Genomic DNA, 19623 nt, shown 5'->3' on the forward strand with positions numbered 1-19623 from the left:
TATGGGTCTTGTTTTTGTATCCATCTCAGCCAGCCTGTGTCTTTTGGTGGGAGCATTTAATCCATTTACATTCAAGGTAATTATCGATATGTATGTTCCCATTCCCATTTTCTTAAATGTTTTGGGTTTGTTATTGTAGGTGTTTTCCTTCTCTTGTGTTTCTTGCCTAGAGAAGTTCCTTTAGCATTTGTTGTAAAGCTGGTTTGGTAGTGCTGAACTCTCTCAGCTTTTGCTTGTCTGTAAAGGTTTTAATTTCTCCATCACATTTGAATGAGATCCTTGCTGGGTAGAGTAATCTTGGTTGTAGGTTCTTCTCCTTCATCACTTTAAGTATATCCTGCCACTCCCTTCTGGCTTGCAGAGTTTCTGCTGAAAGATCAGATGTTAACCTTATGGGGATTCCCTTGTGTGTTATTTGTTTTTTTTCCCTTGCTGCCTTTAATATGTTTTCCTTATATTTAATTTTTGACAGTTTGATTAATATGTGTCTTGGCGTGTTTCTCCTTGGGTTTATCCTGTATGGGACTCTCTGTGCTTCCAGGACTTGATTAACTATTTCCTTTCCCATATTAGGGAAGTTTTCAACTATAATCTCTTCAAATATTTTCTCAGTCCCTTTCTTTTTCTCTTCTTCTTCTGGGACCCCTATAATTCGAATGTTGGTGCGTTTAATGTTGTCCCAGAGGTCTCTGAGACTGTCCTCAGTTCTTTTCATTCTTTTTTCTTTATCCTGCTCTGCAGTAGTTATTTCCACCATTTTATCTTCCAAGTCACTTATCCTTTCTTCTGCCTCAGTTATTCTGCTATTGATCCCATCTAGAGTATTTTTAATTTCATTTATTGTGTTTTTCATCATTGCTTGATTCCTCTTTAGTTCTTCTACGTCCTTGTTAAATGCTTCTTGCATTTTGTCTATTCTATTTCCAAGATTTTGGATCATTCTTACTATCATTATTCTGAATTCTTTTTCAGGTAGACTACCTATTTCCTCTTCATTTGTTAAGTCTAGTGTGTTTTGACCCTGCTCCTTCATCTGCTGTGTGTTTTTCTGTCATCTCATTTTGCTTATCTTACTGTGTTTGGGGTCTCCTTATCACAGGTTGCAGGTTTGTAGTTCCCGTTGTTTTTGGTATCTGTCCCCAGTGGCTAAGGTTGGTTCAGTGGGTTGTGTAGGCTTCCTGGTGGAGGGAACTAGTGCCTGAGCTCTGGTGGATGAGGCTGGATCTTGTCTTTCTGGTGGGCACGTCCACGTCTGGTGGTGTATTTTGGGGTGTCTGTGGCCTTATTATGATTTTAGGCAGCCTCTCTGCTAATGGATGAGGCTGTGTTCCTGTCTTGCTAGTTGTTTGGCATAGGGTGTTCAGCACTGTAGCTTGCTGGTCATTGAGTGATGCTGGGTCTTGATGTTGAGATGGAGATCTCTGAGAGATTTTTGCCGTTTGGTATTACGTGGAGCTGGGAGGCCTCTTGTGGACCAGTGTCCTGAAGTTGGCTCTCCCACCTCCGAGGTACGGCCCTGATGCCTGGCTGAAGCACCAAGAGCCTTTCGTCCACACGGCTCAGAGTAAAAGGGACAAAAAATAGAAAGAAAGAAAGAAAGAAAGGAAGGAAGGAAGGAAGGAAGGAGGAAGGAAGGAAGGAAGGAAGGAAAGAAAGAAAGAAAGAAAAGAAAGAAAGAAGCTATAATATAGTGAAGTAAAATAAAGCTATTGTAAAGCAAAGCTATACAGACAAAATCTCCCCCAGAAGCATATGCATATACACTCACAAAAAAAAAAGGAAAAGGGGAAAAATTAATATATCCTGCTCCCAAAGTCCACCTCCTGAATTTGGGATGATTCGTTGTCTATTCAGGTATTCAACAGATGCAGGCACATCAAGTTGTTTGTGGAGTTTTAATCCGCTTCTTCTGAGGCTGCTGGGACAGATTTCCCCTCCTCTTCTCTGTTCGCACAGCTCCTGGGGATCAGCTTTGGATTTGGACCCGCCTCTGCGTGTAGGTCGCCTGAGGGCGTCTGTTCCCCGCCCAGACAGGACGGGGTTAAAGGAGCAGCTGCTTCGGGGGCTCTGGCTCACCCAGGCCGCGGGGAGGGAGGGGTACAGAGGAGGTGGGGCGAGCCTGCGGCGTCAGAGGCCGGTGTGACGTTGCAGCAGCCTGAGGCGCGCAGTGCGTTCTCCCGGGGGATGTTGTCCCTGGATCACGGGACCCTGGCAGTGGCGGGCTGCACGGGCTCCCGGGAGGGGCGGTGTGGAGAGTGATCTGTGCTCGCACACAGGTTTCTTGGAGGCGGCGGCAGCAGCCCCAGCGTCTCACGCCCGTCTCTGGGGTCCGCGCTGATAGCCGCGGCTCGCGCCAGTTTCTGGAGTTCGTTTAGGCGGCGCTCTGAATCCCCTCTCCTCGCGCACCAGGAAACAGGGAAGAAAAAGTCTCTTGCCTCTTCGGCAGCTGCAGACTTTTTCCCGGACTCCCTCCCAGCTAGCTGTGGTGCACTAACCCCTTCAGGCTGTGTTCACGCCGCCAACCCCAGTCCTCTCCCTGCGACCGAAGCCCGAGCCTCAGCTCCCAGCCCCGCCCGCCCCGGCGGCTGAGCAGACAAGCCTCTCGGGCTGGTGAGTGCTGGTCAGCGCCGAGCCTCCGTGCGGGAAGTGCGGGAATCTCTCCGCTTTGCCCTCCGCACCCCTGTGGCTGCGCTCTCCTCCGTGGCTCTGAAGCTTCCCCTCTGCCACCCGCAGTCTCTGCCCGCGAAGGGGCTCCTAGTGCGTGGAAATCTTTCCTCCTTCACAGCTCCCTCCCACTGGTGCAGGTGCCGTCCCTATTCTTTTGTCTCTGTTATTTCTTTTTTCTTTTGCCCTCCCCAAGTACGGGGGGAGTTTCTTGCCTTTTGGGAGGTCTGACGTTTTCTGCCAGCGTTCAGTGGGTGTTCTGTAGGAGCAGTTCCACGTGTAGATGTATTTCTACTGTATCTGTGGGAAGGAAGGTGATCTCCGCGTCTTACTCTTCCGCCATCTTCTCTCCTCCCCCCGAGATAATTATTGATTCACATACAGCTGTTAAAAAATTATGCAAAGAAATCCCATGGATCCATTAAGCAGTTTCCCCCAATGGCAAAATCTTGCAAAACTGTAGTGAAGTTTCCCAACCAGTATACTGACATTAATATATTCCACTGATCTTATTTAAATTTCCCCAGTTTTTCTTATATTTATTTGTGTGTGCATACACATGTGTAATTTCGTGCAATTTTATTACTTGTGTACAATGAATTTTTAAAGTAGAGTTTGTATATTACATGTGGCTATTTCCAAGGTGCTATTATTTTTATAAATCTTAGTAGCAAAATATGTAATGCTGTTAATTTTATGTGACAAACATGAAGAAGGGTATATCTTATACTTAAACTAGATCTTTCCTTTCAAATTTCAAAACTTACTCAAACTATATACCCTTTAACATTTTTTCATTCTGTCTATAATTATAGAATGATATATGAATATTTATTTTTCCCAAACCTTTCTTCTCCTTAATATTTAGAATTAGGTACTGTTTTCATTGTGTCATTATTACCAGAGAAGTAGGACATAGTTTAAGAACTTCACTGTTAATATTTGAAGATAATAATTGAGGGGAAATAATAGTGTTAATTTAAAAGTTTACTATTTTGCTCAGAACGTTTATATTTACTGGTCTTATAAAAGACAGATCATTAGGCATTTGCATTAAGGGCAGCAAGACTCTCCATTTAGTTATGTAGAACTATAACTAAATCATAGAGAGTAAAATGAGTTTAAATATTTGCAAGGCAAATTACCCAACCCTTAGGTACGTAGTCACCATTATATTTTATACATCTTTAATGATTTATTATTTCCTTGTTCACCTTCATAAATTATTCTAATTTATAGAGTCTGTACTTCCTCGAACAAGAATACCTTCTTTTCCTAAATCCTTCTTAATCATATATAGGAAGAGACTCAAAGAGAATTTTCTAAGTTATTGAATAGAAAATCCTTTTTAGGAAAAATGAAGTGACATAATAGGAACAAAAGACATTGCAATAAATTGAAATAGCTTCTTTATAGAAATAAATTAAGGACATTTTCTCCTTCATAAAAAAAATTAATGCGATTATTTTCTTAATAAAGAACACAAAGCTTTCCAATAATTACATGGCCTCTTATTTCCCCTTCATTTCAGCAGAGACCTTATGAAGACAATTCAGTCCTTTAGTTTTTAGATGATGATCTGAAGTTAAATGATGGCTGTACTGAGCCTATTTGAATTATTTTCTAGGGAAAACTTAATCAAGGCCATTCTCGTTTACTCATTTATTCAATACTTACACTAATAATAATAGTAGTAAAAACAAGTAACAACTATGATAGTAATAATAGCTTACTCTTATTATAACTCTTATTAATAGCACTCTAGTCTATACCAAGTACTTTTCTAAGTCCTGAATTGTTTCTCTCTAAACCGTCATAACTCTTTATTTTAGCTTTCTTAATTTCTATCTCTTCCATCCTAACTGAGCCTTCCACAGTGTTTATTCTTTATTTTCCTTATGACTTTGTTTTCACGTCTATGATAGTTTATTTTGTGTTCTTTATTTCTTAGTTCTGTGAACTGCCATTTCATCTGTACCATCACATTCCTGAGATCTTATATTTCTACTTCGTTGTTTTCCAAGAGAGAGGAAAATGCTTCTTATGTTTTTTAGAACAGTCGTTTAATGTTTTCCTCAGTTTCATGGCTTCTTTTCTGGGGGGGGTGTGGGGCTGATTTTCATCTAGTCTTTTTTTCTTACAGAAACTTTGTGTTAGTTCTGTACTATATCCCTTTTTTAGAAAACATACTTATCTCTGGAAAAATTATCAATACTCTTCCCTGGACAAGCCCTTCACCATAGATATATTTTGGCAGAGATGTTTATTACCATTCTAAGGTTTCTGATTTCCACAGAGAAAAGGCATTGGGTTCTCTGCTGCCTCAGGTTAAAGCTGCTTCATGAAGACATGGTTTAACTGTTCAATTCTTTACTTTCTGTAGCTCTGTCTCTTCTACTTTTCTTCTACTTCTCTGAAACAAAATACTTCCAGGAGGGGCTTGTTCTGCCAGCACAGGTCACCTCAGTTTCTGCACCCACAGCTGTATATATAGAATAGGTTTTACGGCCTGCACTGTCAGGCAGTATATTTTTCTTGGTTATTTTTTAGGTCTACTGTCCTTGAACCCTTTTGCCACTGACAGAGCTCTGCTTGGCCTTTTGCTACTTTTACAAGCTTTGCAATGCTCCAGAAGTTACCTTGTCCCTGTTTGCTGTCAACTTCTTAGTATTTCTTTCAAGATTTTAATTGTTGAAATGAAGTCCTTTATTTACATAGCTATGATCATTCAGGAAACTATCTATGCTATGTTATCATTATTTTTTTTAACATCTTTATTGGAGTATAATTGCTTTACAATGATGTGTTAGTTTCTGCTGTATAACAAAGTGAATCAGCTATACATATACATATATCCCCATATCTCTTCCCTCTTGCGTCTCCCTCCCACCCTCCCTATCCCACCCCTCTAGGTGGTCACAAAGCACCGAGTGATCTCCCTGTGCTATGCGGCTGCTTCCCACTAGCTATCTGTTTTACATTTGGTAGTGTATATATGTCCATGCCACTCTCTCACTTCGTCCCAGCTTACCCTTCCCCCTCCCCGTGTCCTCAAGTCTATTCTCTACATCTGCGTCTTTATTCCTGTCCTGCACCTAGGTTCTTCAGAACCATTTTTTTTTTTTTTTTTTTTTTAGATTCCATATATATGTGTTAGCATACGGTATTTGTTTTCCTCTTTCTGACTAACTTCACACTGTAGGAGAGGCTCTAGGTCCATCCACCTCACTACAAAAAAATCAATTTCATTTCTTTTTATGGCTGAGTAATATTCCATTGTATACATGTGCCTCATCTTCTTTATCCATTCATCTGTCCATGGACACTTAGGTTGCTTCCATGTCCTGGTTATTGTAAATAGAGCTGCAATGAACATTGTGGTACATGACTCTTTTTGAATTATGGTCTTCTCAGGGTATATGTCCAGTAGTGGGATTGCTGGGTCATATGGTAGTTCTATTTTTAGCTTTTTAAGGAATCTCCATACTGTTCTCCATAGTGGCTGTATCAATTTACATTCCCACCGACAGTGCAAGATGGTTCCCTTTTCTCCACACCCTCTCCAGCATTTATTGTTTGTAGATTATTTGATGATGGCCATTCTGACTGGTGTGAAGTGATACCTCATTGTAGTTTTGATTGGCATTTCTCTAATGATTAGTGATATTGAGCATCATTTCACGTGTTTGTTGGCAATCTGTATATCTTCTTTGGTGAAATGTCTATTTAGGTCTTCTGCCCATTTTTGGATTGGGTTGTTTGTTTTTTTGACATTGAGCTGCATGAGCTGCTTGTGTATTTTGGAAATTAATCCTTTGTCAGTTGCTTCATTTGCAAATATTTTCTCCCATTCTGAGGGTTTTCTTTTCATCTTGTTTTTGGTTTCCTTTGCTGTGCAAAAGCTTTTAAGTTTCACTAGGTCCCATTTATTTTTGTTTTTATTTCCATTTCTCTAGGACGTGGGTCAAAAAGGCTCTTGCTGTAATTTATGTCATAGATTGTTCTGCCTATGTTTTCCTCTAAGAGTTTTATAGTGCCTGGCCTTACATTTAGGTCTTTAATGCATTTTGACTTTATTTGTGTGTATGGTGTTAGGGAGTGTTCTAATTTCATTCTTTTACATGTAGCTGTCCAGTTTTCCCATATGCTATGTTATCATTAATAAATCTAAAAGAAATGGAAATTTAATGTAGCAGATTAATAATAACATACAGCTGTATCTTGGCATTTACTCTTCCACTCTCTGATTTTTATAATAGATTTTTCTGTAACTTCTCAGATAATTTCCTTCTCAGAGGATGAGATTTTGGGTGATACACTTAAAACACTGGGGTCAGTCAGGACATATTGATGTCACTTGCCATTGTGATTTTGTTAGTGTGAAATGATTTTCCCTTTCAGTATAAGGCTCTAGAAGTACCATGAAGTCAATTGAAAATTCTGTAAAGGAAATGAAGCCCTGAATTATTTCAAACAAGCTAATATAATTTAAAATGTGTATTTTATACTTTTTCTTAAAGCAATTTTGCTACATTAAAAATTTAGTGTGATAACTAGCAAAACTGACTGCTTATTCTAGTTTTTAGTCATAACCTCATTACTCTCAGTCGACCCTTGGTTAAATCACTTAACGCTCTTGAACCTTGTTTCCTGAAACCCCCACAATAATTTATCTTTCTGGTAGTAAAATGTTGAGGACTTTTGTTAGGAGAAGGTGCCTAATGGCATGTTAGATACATTGAAGCAGTGAGTGTATGTGGCCAAATTATAACTGTTCCCAAGCATTTCCAGAAGTGAGCAAACATGGAGCAAGCCTAGAGGGTGCTACTCTCAGCCTCTGAAAACTCCTAGCCAAAAAGAGCAATCTCAGGAGGAGGCTGACAAACCCTTTTTTTGACTGTTTTCTATATACCAGACACGATGTTAAGCACTGTATGTGTATAAACATATATATATGTATATATGTGTATATATATATTTTTTTTTTGTCCTATTGAGCAACATTTTAATATACATTGAGGTGGTTGGCATTTTCCCTTTTATAGATTAGGAGACTGAGATGTACACAGATTGGCTAGGAAATGGCTTAGAAATGGTGGAGCCAAGGACACTACATAATGATCAAAGGATCAAATCAAGAAGAAGATATAACAGTTATATATATATATGCACCCAACATAGGAGCACCTCAATACATAAGGCAATTGCTAACAACTATAAAAGAGGAAATCGACAGTAACACAGTAATAGTGGGGGACTTTAACACCTCACTTACACCAATGGACAGATCATCCACACAGAAGATTAATAAGGAAACACAAGCTTTAAATGACAGAATAGACCAGATAGATTTAATTGATATTTATAGGACGTTCAATCCAAAAACAGCAGATTACAGTTTCTTCTCAAGTGTACACGGAACATTCTCCAGGATAGATCACATTTTGGGTCACAAATCAAGCCTCGGTAAATTTAAGAAAATTGAAATCATATCAAGCATCTTTTCTGACCACAACGCTATGAGATTAGAAATCAATTATGGGGGAAAAAACGTAAAAAACACAAAAATATGGAGACTAAACAATACATTACTAAATAACCAAGAGATCACTGAAGAAATCAAAGAGGATATCAAAAAATACCTAGAGACAATTTACAACAAATCACGACAATCCAAAACCTATGGGATGCAGCAAAAGCAGTTCTAAGAGGGAAGTTTATAGCAATACAAGCCTACCTCAAGAAACAACAAACATCTCAAATAAACAATCTAACCTTACAGCTAAAGGAACTAGAGAAAGAAGAACAAATAAAACCCACAGTTAGTAGAAGGAAAGAAATCATAAAGATCAGAGCAGAAATAAATGAAATAGAAACAAAGAAAACAATAGCAAAGATCAATAAAACTAAAAACTTGTTCTTTGAGAAGATAAACAAAATTGATAAACCTTTAGCCAGACTCACCAAGAAAAAGAGGGAGAGGACTCAAATCAATAAAATTAGAGATGAAAAAGGAGAAGTTACAACAGACACCGCAGAAATACAAAGCATCCTAAGAGACTACTACAAGCAACTCTATGCCAATAAAATGGACAACCTGGAAGAAATGGACAAATTCTTAGAAAGATATAACCTTCCAAGACTGAACGAGGAAAAAATAGAAAATATGAACAGACCAATCACAAGTAATGAAATGGAAATTGTGATTAAAAATCTTCCAACAAACAAAAGTCCAGGACCAGATGGCTCCATAGGTGAATTCTATCAAACATTTAGAGAAGAGCTAACACCTGTCCTTCTCAAACTCTTCCAAAAAATTGCAGAGGAAGGAACACTCCCAAACTCATTCTATAAGGCCACCATCACCCTGATACCAAAACCAAACAAAGATGTCACAAAGAAAACTACAGGCCAATATCACTGATGAATATAGATGCAAAAATCCTTAACAAAATACTAGCAAACAGAATCCAACAACACATTAAAAGGATCATACCCCATGATCAAGGGGGATTTATCCCAGGGATGCAAGGATTCTTCAACATACGCAAATCAGTCAATGTGATACACCATATTAATAAATTGAAGAAGAAAAACCATATGATCATCTCAATAGATGCAGAAAAAGCTTTTGACAAAATTCAACACCCATTTATGATAAAAACTCTCCAGAAAGTGGGCATAGAGGGAACTTACCTTAACGTAATAAAGGCCATATACAACAAACCCACAGCAAACATCATTCTCAATGGTGAAAAACTGAAAGCATTTCCTCTAAGGTCAGGAGCAAGACAAGGATGTCCGCTCTTGCCACTATTATTCAACATAGTTTTGGAAGTCCTAGCCCCGGCAATCAGAGAAGAAAAAGAAATAAAAGGAATACAAGTTGGAAAAGCAGAAGTAAAACTGTCACTGTTTGCAGATGACGTGATACTATACATAGAGAATCCTAAAGATACCACCAGAAAACTACTAGAGCTAGTCAATGAATTTGGTAAAGTTGCAGGATACAAAATTAATTCACAAAAATCTCTTGCATTCCTATACACTAACAAGGAAATATCAGAAAGAGAAATAAGGAAACAATCCCATTTACCATTGCAACAAAAAGAATAAAATACCTAGGAATACACCTACCTAAGGAGGTAAAAGACCTGTACTCAGAAAACTATAAGACACTGATGAAAGAAATCAAAGATGACACAAACGGATGGAGAGATATACCATATTCTTGGATTGGAAGAATCAATATTGTGAAAATGAGTACACTACCCAAAGCAATCTACAGATGCAACACAATCCCTATCAAATTACCAGTGGCATTTTTTACAGAACTAGAACAAAAAAACTTAAAATTTGTATGGAGACACAGAAGACCCCAAATAGCCAAAGCAGTCTTGAGGGGAAAAAAGTGAGCTGGAGGAATCAGGCTCCCTGACTTCAGACTATACTACAAAGGTACAGTAATCAAGGCAATATGGTACTGGCACAGAAACAGAAATGTAGATCAATGGAACAGGATAGTAAGCCCAGAGATTAAACCCATGCACCTATGGTCAATTAATCTATGGCAAAGGAGGCAAAGATATACAATGGAGAAAAGACAGTCTCTTCAATAAGTGGTGCTGGGAAAACTGGACAGCTACATTTAAAAGAATGAAATTAGAACACTACCTAACACCGTACACAAAAATAAACTCAAAATGGATTAGAGACCTAAATGTAAGACCGGACACTATAAAACGTAAGAAGAAATCACATAAATACAGCAAGATCTTTTTTGACCCACCTCCTAGAGTAATGGAAATAAAAACAAAAACATATGGGACCTAATGAATCTTAAAAGCTTTTGCAAAGCAAAGGAAGCTACAAACAAGACGAAAAGACAACCCTCAGAATGGGAGAAAATATTTGCAAACGAATCAATGGACAAAGGATTAATCTCCAAAATATATAAGCAGTTCATGTAGCTCAATATTAAAAAAACAAACCCAACCAAAAATAGGCAGAAGACCTAAATAGACATTTCTCCAAAGAAGATATACAGACTGCCAACAAACACATGAAAGGATGCTCAACATCACTAATCATTAGAGAAATGCAAATCAAAACTACAATGAGTTATCACCTCGCACCAGTTAGAATGGGCATCATCAGAAAATCTACAAACAACAAATGCTGGAGAGGGTGTGGAGAAAAGGAAACCTTCTTGCACTGTTGGTGGGAATGAAAATTGATACAGCCACTATGGAGAACAGTATGGAGGTTCCTTAAAAATCTAAAAATAGAACTACCATATGACCCAGAAATCCCACTACTGGGCATATACCCAGAGAAAACCATAATTCAAAAAGACACATGCACCCCAATGTTCATTGCCGCACTATTTACAATAGCCAGGTCATGGAAGCAACCTAAATGCTCATCAACAGATGACTGGATGAAGAAGATGTGGTACATGTATACAATGGAATATTACCCAGGCATAAAAAGGAATGAAGTTCGGTCATTTGCAGAGATGTGGATGGATCTAGAGACTGTCATACAGAGTGAAGTAAGTCAAAGAGAAAAACCAATATCGTATATTAACACATATATGTGGAACCTAGAAAAATGGTACAGATGAACCGGTTTGCAGGGTAGAAATTGAGACACAGATGTACAGAACAAACGTATGGACACCAAGGGGGGAAAGTGGCGGCGGGGGGTTATGGTGGTCTGATGAATTGGGAGATTGGGATTGACACATATACACTAATATGTATAAAATAGATAACTAATAAGAACCTGCTGTTTAAAAAAATAAATAAAAGAAAATTCAAAATTCAAAAATGAAATGGTGGAGCCAGTACTCAAGTTCAGATCTGGCTAATTTTATTCTCCTCTCCATCCTGCATAGTTTGGTCCTCCCTACATACAGACAGAAAATACGGATATCCTCTATGCTTCTTAATGGAAAATATGGCATAAATTCACTATGTTCTAGTCATTACCTCACTACCTAGAGTATGTGTGAATGTGCTATTTTTAAGGATTGCCACCCTCCCTGACTTTGTCTGCTTGTAATATTTCTGCAAAGGAATACACTAGAAAAATAAGCACTATATAGGCAACTTGGGTTGTAATGATGTGAGTGGTGCAAGTTAGTTAAACATTTTAATACTAAGATATTTTTTCTTCTATAACAAATGTCACCTTTATCAAGTTGTGCAGTATTAATCACTTCAGTATCACTAAAGGAGCTAGGTAAATCTACAATTTAACAGTCTGCTTCTGAGCAATGTTTCCTATTTAATTTAGCATGTTCCCTTTTCTTAGTAACATAAAGCAGGCCTCAAGAAAGAATAGTTTCAGAGAGCCAATACTTTTTAGAGGTGGTATAATTAGTATTCTATATGCCATTAGATTTTTTTTAATCTTGTTGCATACCAAAAAAATCCATGGAAAAATTACATAAAGTAAAATATTGAAGCAAATTCAGGTAAAAAACAATAATACATGGCTGATTCATTTTGTTGTGCAGTGGAGGCTAATACAACATTGTAAAGTGACCATACGCCAATAAAATTTTTTTAAAAAATAATACAAAAATGGAGATATAACAGCCCACTTATATGGATTTAATTTAACATCAAAGTTTCAAATAAAAATTGGCTTGTGTTTTTCGAAAAAAAAATACTGGATGTAACTAAACTACTGTGTCTTGAATCAAGTCCAAAATCCGTCTCAAAATATCTAGGGTTATATTCTTCAAGGTCAGATGATGTTGATTTGAAAATCTCTCTGAGTATAGAATAAGAACCAGGTGAAATACTGGAGATAAAGAATCTGCCATGGTATTGGTCTTATACCTTTTAGGTCATCTTCTCTATGAAAACTTCTCTGATATTCATATTCTCTCTCTCTCCTCACATATCCACACACATTTATATACATACATATCAGAAAAACCTACCTAACTCCACATGCATGTATATGCATATTTTAAAAAGTCATTTATTAATTGTAGTATAACAAACATATCTTAAGTAACAGTTCAGTGAATGTTCACAAATTAAATGTATATGTGTAACCACAACCTAGGTCAACAAATAGAATATTACCAGCCCTCCAGAGCTCCCTGCCCACCTTCTTGATTTTTGCTCACTGTTCTTACAGCTAACAGCATAGGTTAGCTTTACCTGTTTCTGAATTTCATATGAATAGAATCATACAAAATGTATTCTTTTGTATATGGTTTCTTTCACTTGTTTGTGATTTGTGAGGTTTGTTCATGTTGTTGTGAGTAGTAGTATTTCATTTATTTTAATTGACATATTGTTTTCCATTATGTTTATTTATCTATTCTACTCTCAATGTACATTAGGGTTGCTTTCGGTTTGGGGGGTATTATGAATAATGTTGCTATGAAAATGTATGTATATATACATGTATGTATTTTAAGGTATATGTATGTATGTGTATTGGGCATGTAGCTAAGAGTAGAATTACTGAGTCACAGGGAACGTATATGGTCATTTTAGTCAATACAAGTTTCCACAGTGGTTGAACCAAGTTACATTCCCACCAGCTGTGTATGAGAGTTCCAAATCTGCTACTTTCACAATGCATTATCAGTCATTAACCATTTTTGTAGATTAAAATCACATTGTGACTTTAAATTGCATTACCCTGATGATGAATGAACTAGAGAAGGTTTTTGTGTATGTTTATCAGGCTTTTACATATTCTCTTTTGTGAAGTGCCCATTCAAGATTCTTTTTACATTTTTTTTTTTTTTTTTAGTTAATTAATTTATTTATTTATTTTTGGCTGTGTTGGGTCTTCGTTTCTGTGCGAGGGCTTTCTCCAGTTGCGGCGAGCGGGGGCCACTCTTCATCGCGGTGCGCGGGCCTCTCACTGTCGCGGCCTCTCCCGTTGCGGAGCACAAGCTCCAGACGCGCAGGCTCAGTAGTTGTGGCTCACGGGCTTAGTTGCTCCGCGGCATGTGGGATCCTCCCAGACCAGGGCTCGAACCCGTGTGCCCTGCATTGGCAGGCAGATTCCCAACCACTGCGCCACCAGGGAAGCCCTCTTTTTCCATTTTTAAACTGGGTTTGTCCTTCCCTATTAATTTTTACAAGTTCATTATATATTCTGGGTATTAGTCCTTTTTGGTAAGATCTATTAAAACTATATTCTCTCACTCTGTAGTTTACCTTTTATAATCTCTTAATGGTGTTTATGAGAAATAGAGTTCTTAATTTTAATGTAGTCCAGTTTACCAATCTATTTTTATGATTAGTACCTTATGTCCTATTTAAGAAAATTCACCTAACCAAAACACAAGCAGATATTTTCTAGTGTTAACTTTTAGAAAAAAATTTAACCTTTCATTTTTATATCACCAGTGCATCTGGGATGCATTTTTTTATTGTGGGATGTAGGGGTCAGCTTTCACATTTTTCCATATGAATATATATTACTGAAAAGACCACCTTTCCTCTACTCTCCACTATCATATTTGTCGTAAGTCATAAATCATATGTCATGTGTAGGTTTGCTTATGGACTATTTTGGTCCTTTTTTCTATTTGTTTATCCTTGTACCAATATCGTACTATCTAAATTTCTGTAACTTTTGATCTGTAGTGTATCTTTTTTTAAGATTATCTTGACTATCCTTGACTTCATTTCTACATAAATTTTAGAATCAACCTGTTAATATCAGCAGCAACGTATTATTTTTTAAAATGGTGGGGTTTGTATTGGAATTGCCTTGAATGTATATATCAATTTGGGGATATCAAATTGGGCAGAACTGGATTCTCACACTAAATCCTAAACAAAATATTTGCAAATATATTCCAGCGATATATAAAGAGGATGAATATCAAGATCATGTTGGGTTTATTCAAGGAATACAAAGGTTGTTTAATATTAGAAAATGAATCAATGCAATTCACCATGTTAACAGAAAAAAAAAGCATCACATAATCTTCTCAATGGATGCAGAAAAAAATATTTGATCAGCTTCAAAATTCACTCATGGTAAAAATCTTAGCAAACTAGAAATAGAAATGAACTTCCTTAATGTGTTAAAGAGCCATGTTGACATCTTCTTTCCTGATGCTGAGACTGGAACAAGAGCATATCTGCTATACCACATTTTACTGGAGGTTCTGGACAGCAACAAGGAATCTAACTAACTAACTCAGACTTTTTACTTAGTGGCTTCTGTAGAGTGGGAGTTCAACAAGACAAGTGGCAGCTGCCAGTCTGAAAAGTGGCAGAGTGTCACTTCTACTGTAGTTTATTAAAGTCATAACAAAAGAAAGGGACATAGCCCCCACCTCTAGATTGGAGGAGTGTCAGAGAATTTATCACCACAGATATGCCACACATTCGTACATGTTAGGAGCTGTTTGTTTTTCACAATAAAACTTGAGCTCTAGGTTGGCTGAGTACAATATGAATCATTAATTTGCTTCCTTGGGTTCTTCCTGGGCTGTGCTCTATTGTTTTCATCATTGAATATTGCTATAGAGAATGTTGTGGCAAGATTCATTCTTTTCCGACTTTACAGCCAAATTGGGTTTTGTTTGTTTATTTTGCTTTTTTTTTCCGCTTGGCCTAATTGCACATAGATATATACCTTCCTTTATTTTAAGGGAAATATGTCCCTCAGACATATTTTATGTACATATTTGTATTCCTTTACTATACATCCAGATGTATTGTATACCCAAATTTTAACAAAATTTTATTTATTGTATGTATATATATCCAAACTTTTATACAAACTTTTAAATATATATCAAATATATACATTTATATGTGTGTATGTATATAGACATATACGCCCATACTTTTAACCTATATTTTAAACTTCTATTATTTTGCTATATTTTCTCAAATCCCTTCTTTCTATGTTTTCCACAAATCTCTTTTTATGCTTCTTATAATATGAGTATCAGTGGTTTTATTTATCTCACTTAGCTTATTTATCTATTCCTTGAGTTCTTTTTGAGAGGGGAGGGAGGAGTGTATTGTCCTTAATTTTTTTGTTTTGTCTATGGTTTTCCTGCTTTGGATATGTATTCTTAAGTTTGCACTATTCCTTTCCTCCTTTTAATCAATGTATTTGCAGATATCTCATGCTGCTGCCGCTGCTGGCTCTCCTCCCCCTCCTCTTCCTCTACCGCCTCTCCTCCTCCATTGGTACTTATCTTGAATGGGTGTGATGGAGGTTTCTTTATTGACTGGCAGAGGAGACAGCTGGAAGTTTGAAGTGTGATCTCATTTTTGTTCCTGCCTGAGGTTGTGAGCTTTTTCTAGATTAGCAGAGAGATTTTCTGGCTTATAAGGATGTCACGCATTTTGAGTATGATCCTTTAAATAGGCAGTGCAGATCAATATAGTTTCTGTTCCACATTACCTTACCAAGAACTTACTCTGTAAAGATGGTATATCAGGATGCTAAATAAAATGTAGGTCTCCTCTAGGGCTGATATTACCATTCCAAGAAACAGGGCATTGGTTTACTCCTCAGAGTGAACCCCTATTTTGGAAAATCCATGCTCTACCCACCTGTCTCACCCTCAACAATGATTCATTATGGGGTTATGGGTGTAGTCGATTCTTGTTTTCTTTGATATTTTAAACTTATTCTAACATCTTGATTTCCTTCTACTTTTCAGATGCAGCAGCTGTTCCATGAAAATTATGAACACAATCGGAAGGGTTATATCCAAGACCTTCACAACAGCAAAATCCATGCAGCCATAACACTTCATCCAAACAAAAGGCCTGCCTACCAATACAGGCTTCATAATTACATGCTTAGCCGCAAAATTTCTGAACTTCGCTACCGCACCATCCAGCTCCACCGGGAGAGTGCTCTGATGAGCAAGCTCAGTAACAGCGCAGTGAGCAAAGAGGACCAGCAGCTGGGAGTGATGCCTTCTTTCAACCACTTCCAGCCTCGGGAGAGAGATGAAGTGATAGAATGGGAGTTCCTGACAGGGAAGCTCCTTTACTCAGCATCTGAGAACCAGCCTCCCCGACAGAGCATCAGCAGCATCCTGAGAACAGCGCTGGATGACACCGTCCTACAGGTGATGGAGATGATCAATGAGAATGCCAAGAGTAGAGGACGGCTCATTGACTTCAAGGAAATTCAGTATGGCTACCGCAGGGTTGATCCCCTGCATGGGGTGGAGTACATTTTGGATTTACTCCTCTTATACAAAAGACACAAGGGGAGGAAACTGACTGTGCCGGTAAGACGTCATGCCTATCTTCAGCAGTTGTTCAGCAAGCCTTTCTTCAGAGAAACTGAAGAGCTAGATGTCAACAGTCTTGTAGAGAGTATTAACCGTGACACTCAGTCATTCTCCTTTATATCTAATTCTTTAAAGATATTATCTTCTTTTCAAGGTGCCAAAGAAATGGGAGGGCACAATGAAAAGAAAATACATGTTCTTGTCCCTCTCATTGGAAGGTATGACATTTTCTTGAGATTCATGGAGAACTTTGAAAACACTTGTCTTAGTCCAAAGCAGAATGTAAAGCTGATCATCATCCTTTTCAGTAGGGATTCTGGCCAAGATTCCAGCAAGCATATTGAGCTGATACAAGAGTATCAAAACAAGTACCCTAAAGCAGAAATGACCCTGATCCCCATGAAGGGAGAGTTTTCCAGAGGTCTTGGTCTTGAAATGGGATCTTCCCAGTTTGACAATGATACTTTGCTGCTATTTTGTGATGTTGACTTGATCTTCAGAGGAGACTTTCTCCAACGATGTAGAGACAATACAATTCAGGGACAACAGGTGTACTATCCCATCATCTTTAGCCAGTATGACCCAAAGGTAACCAATGGGGGAAGTCCTCCCACTGATAATGACTTTGTCTTCTCAAAGAAGACTGGATTTTGGAGAGACTATGGATATGGAATTACCTGTATTTATAAAAGTGATCTTCTGGGTGCAGGTGGATTTGATACCTCAATACAAGGCTGGGGACTGGAAGATGTAGATCTCTACAATAAAGTTATTCGATCTGGCTTAAGGCCCTTCAGAAGTCAAGAAGTAGGAGTAGTGCATATTTTCCATCCAGTTCATTGTGACCCTAACTTGGACCCTAAGCAGTATAAGATGTGCTTAGGATCCAAGGCAAGTACTTTTGCCTCAACTGTGCAACTGGCTGAACTGTGGTTGGAAAAACATTTGGGTGTCAGGTACAATCGAACTCTCTCCTGACAGTCCAGGCAACACATATTGCCTTTTTAAAGGGGAGTTTACCTCATTGTTGGTTGTTGTTATTTTTATTTTATTATTGTTATTTTTATTATTATAATTATTATTGTTATAATTTTATTTTGTTGTCCTGGTCTTAAACTACTCTTGGTTGTCTTCCAAAGGGTGTTTGTTGACCTCAAACAAGAAGAGTCTGCGGTTCACTGATATTTCAGATTTCTACTGAAGTCAATAGGTATATTACTTTTATATATATTTGAGATAGAGATTGAGTTAAATTGTGGCAATCAAATGACTTTTGAAGCTCATTCATCATGAGAGACAGCTTAGAAGAATGTTCTCTTGGGGCTTAAAGATGCAATATCGACTTTTCTTTCGTTTGTCAAATTCAATGTGATACGAATATTTACTGGTGAAAGGTACCACAAAAGTGCTTTATGCTTCCTATGGGGAAGGGACTCTGTAACATAAACTTGAGTTTTGTAATTTATACAAGGACTTAAATATATAGACAGTAATTTTCTTCATCTTTAGAATTTTTAAAGTAAATGAACACTTATGATTGTATGTTTATTTTTTAAAAAAAAGTTTTAAAAATTGAGCAGTTCGTTCCACAAGCAACCGGTACTGGCTACCCTGGTCTTATGACAGTTATCTGCTCCTCACAACTGTCTGCTATAAATGCGAATGAATTTTATTTTCTCAAGGAAATATGATTTAATTAAATATTCATGTACATTTTAGAAGCTTTATGAAACAATGTCCTTCATTTGCTGGCAAGAAGATAAAATATGACAGAACCTGGTTATTTATAATAAAACACAGGTATAACAATATTCTTTTTCAAAAACACTGAAAAATTTGTGTTGTTTCCTTTTAGTCATATTTGATGTATTTCTTAATGGTCATACTCACCAAAACATGCTTGCTACACAGGCTGGAAAAGTTAATATGGAATTATGGGCATGATATTTGTATCAGTATGCTTTAAGTCCTAGCCTTCATTAAGTGATTAAAATGAGCAGTTTTTTAGTCAGTAATTTACAGTCCATGGGAAGTATTCCTCTTCGATCTCATTAGCTTTGTGATCAAACTGAATCAAGAACAGGTCAGAAACGGCTTTTAATTTGGATTGGTAGACGGCTCAAAGATACAAAAATAAATGCGGAAATTATAAATATAAAGTTAATTTTACAAAAATAATACTGCAGTTTATAAAACACCTAGGAAAATGTCATTTAATTTCATATATCATTCTTTCTCAAAACTGAATCAATGGTGCCCAGTTTGTAGAAAAACATAATCTCATTCAAGAAATGTAAGAAAAAATGAAAATCTGTACAAGAAGCTCTTATGAAGGCATATTTTTAAAATTTCATTTTGTAAATAGGTAATATATTTGCATAGTTCCAAAATCAAAGAAAAATTTTAAATGTCTACAGCTATCAGTCTCACTCTCTATTCACCCAGATCGGCCCTCAGCCGCACGTGACCACCATTTTAGGTGTATGTATGTTTGTGTGCATGCTTGGCTAAAGTTTCATAAGCAGAAAAGACATGTATTTATTTTTTCACTCTTTATACACAAAATGTAGCACTTTGTACATACTGTTCTACACTTTGATTTTCTTTTTTCACACAAGAACACTAAAATTTCCATCAAAATTGATTTGAAAGCAATTGTAAATTGTTACCATTATTTAGAACTGATTGCCAAGAGG

The 19623-nt window shown here is 37.3% G+C and overlaps 1 protein-coding gene across 1 annotated transcript in view; it reads left to right on the forward strand.

Annotated features, from left to right (window-relative positions):
• CHSY3 (chondroitin sulfate synthase 3) overlaps positions 1–18672 on the forward strand; it is a 302058-nt gene extending 283386 nt beyond the window's left edge. The window contains exon 3 of the mRNA XM_059919452.1: positions 16343–18672. Within this exon, the coding sequence (XP_059775435.1) occupies positions 16343–17905 (1563 nt within the window). The 3' untranslated portion in view covers positions 17906–18672. The remainder of the gene's footprint in view (positions 1–16342) is intronic.
• Positions 18673–19623: the final 951 nt, after the last annotated feature.

This window comes from Balaenoptera ricei, chromosome 3, assembly GCF_028023285.1.
Source record: "Balaenoptera ricei isolate mBalRic1 chromosome 3, mBalRic1.hap2, whole genome shotgun sequence".
In the NCBI taxonomy this organism is placed as follows: Eukaryota; Metazoa; Chordata; class Mammalia; order Artiodactyla; family Balaenopteridae; genus Balaenoptera; species Balaenoptera ricei.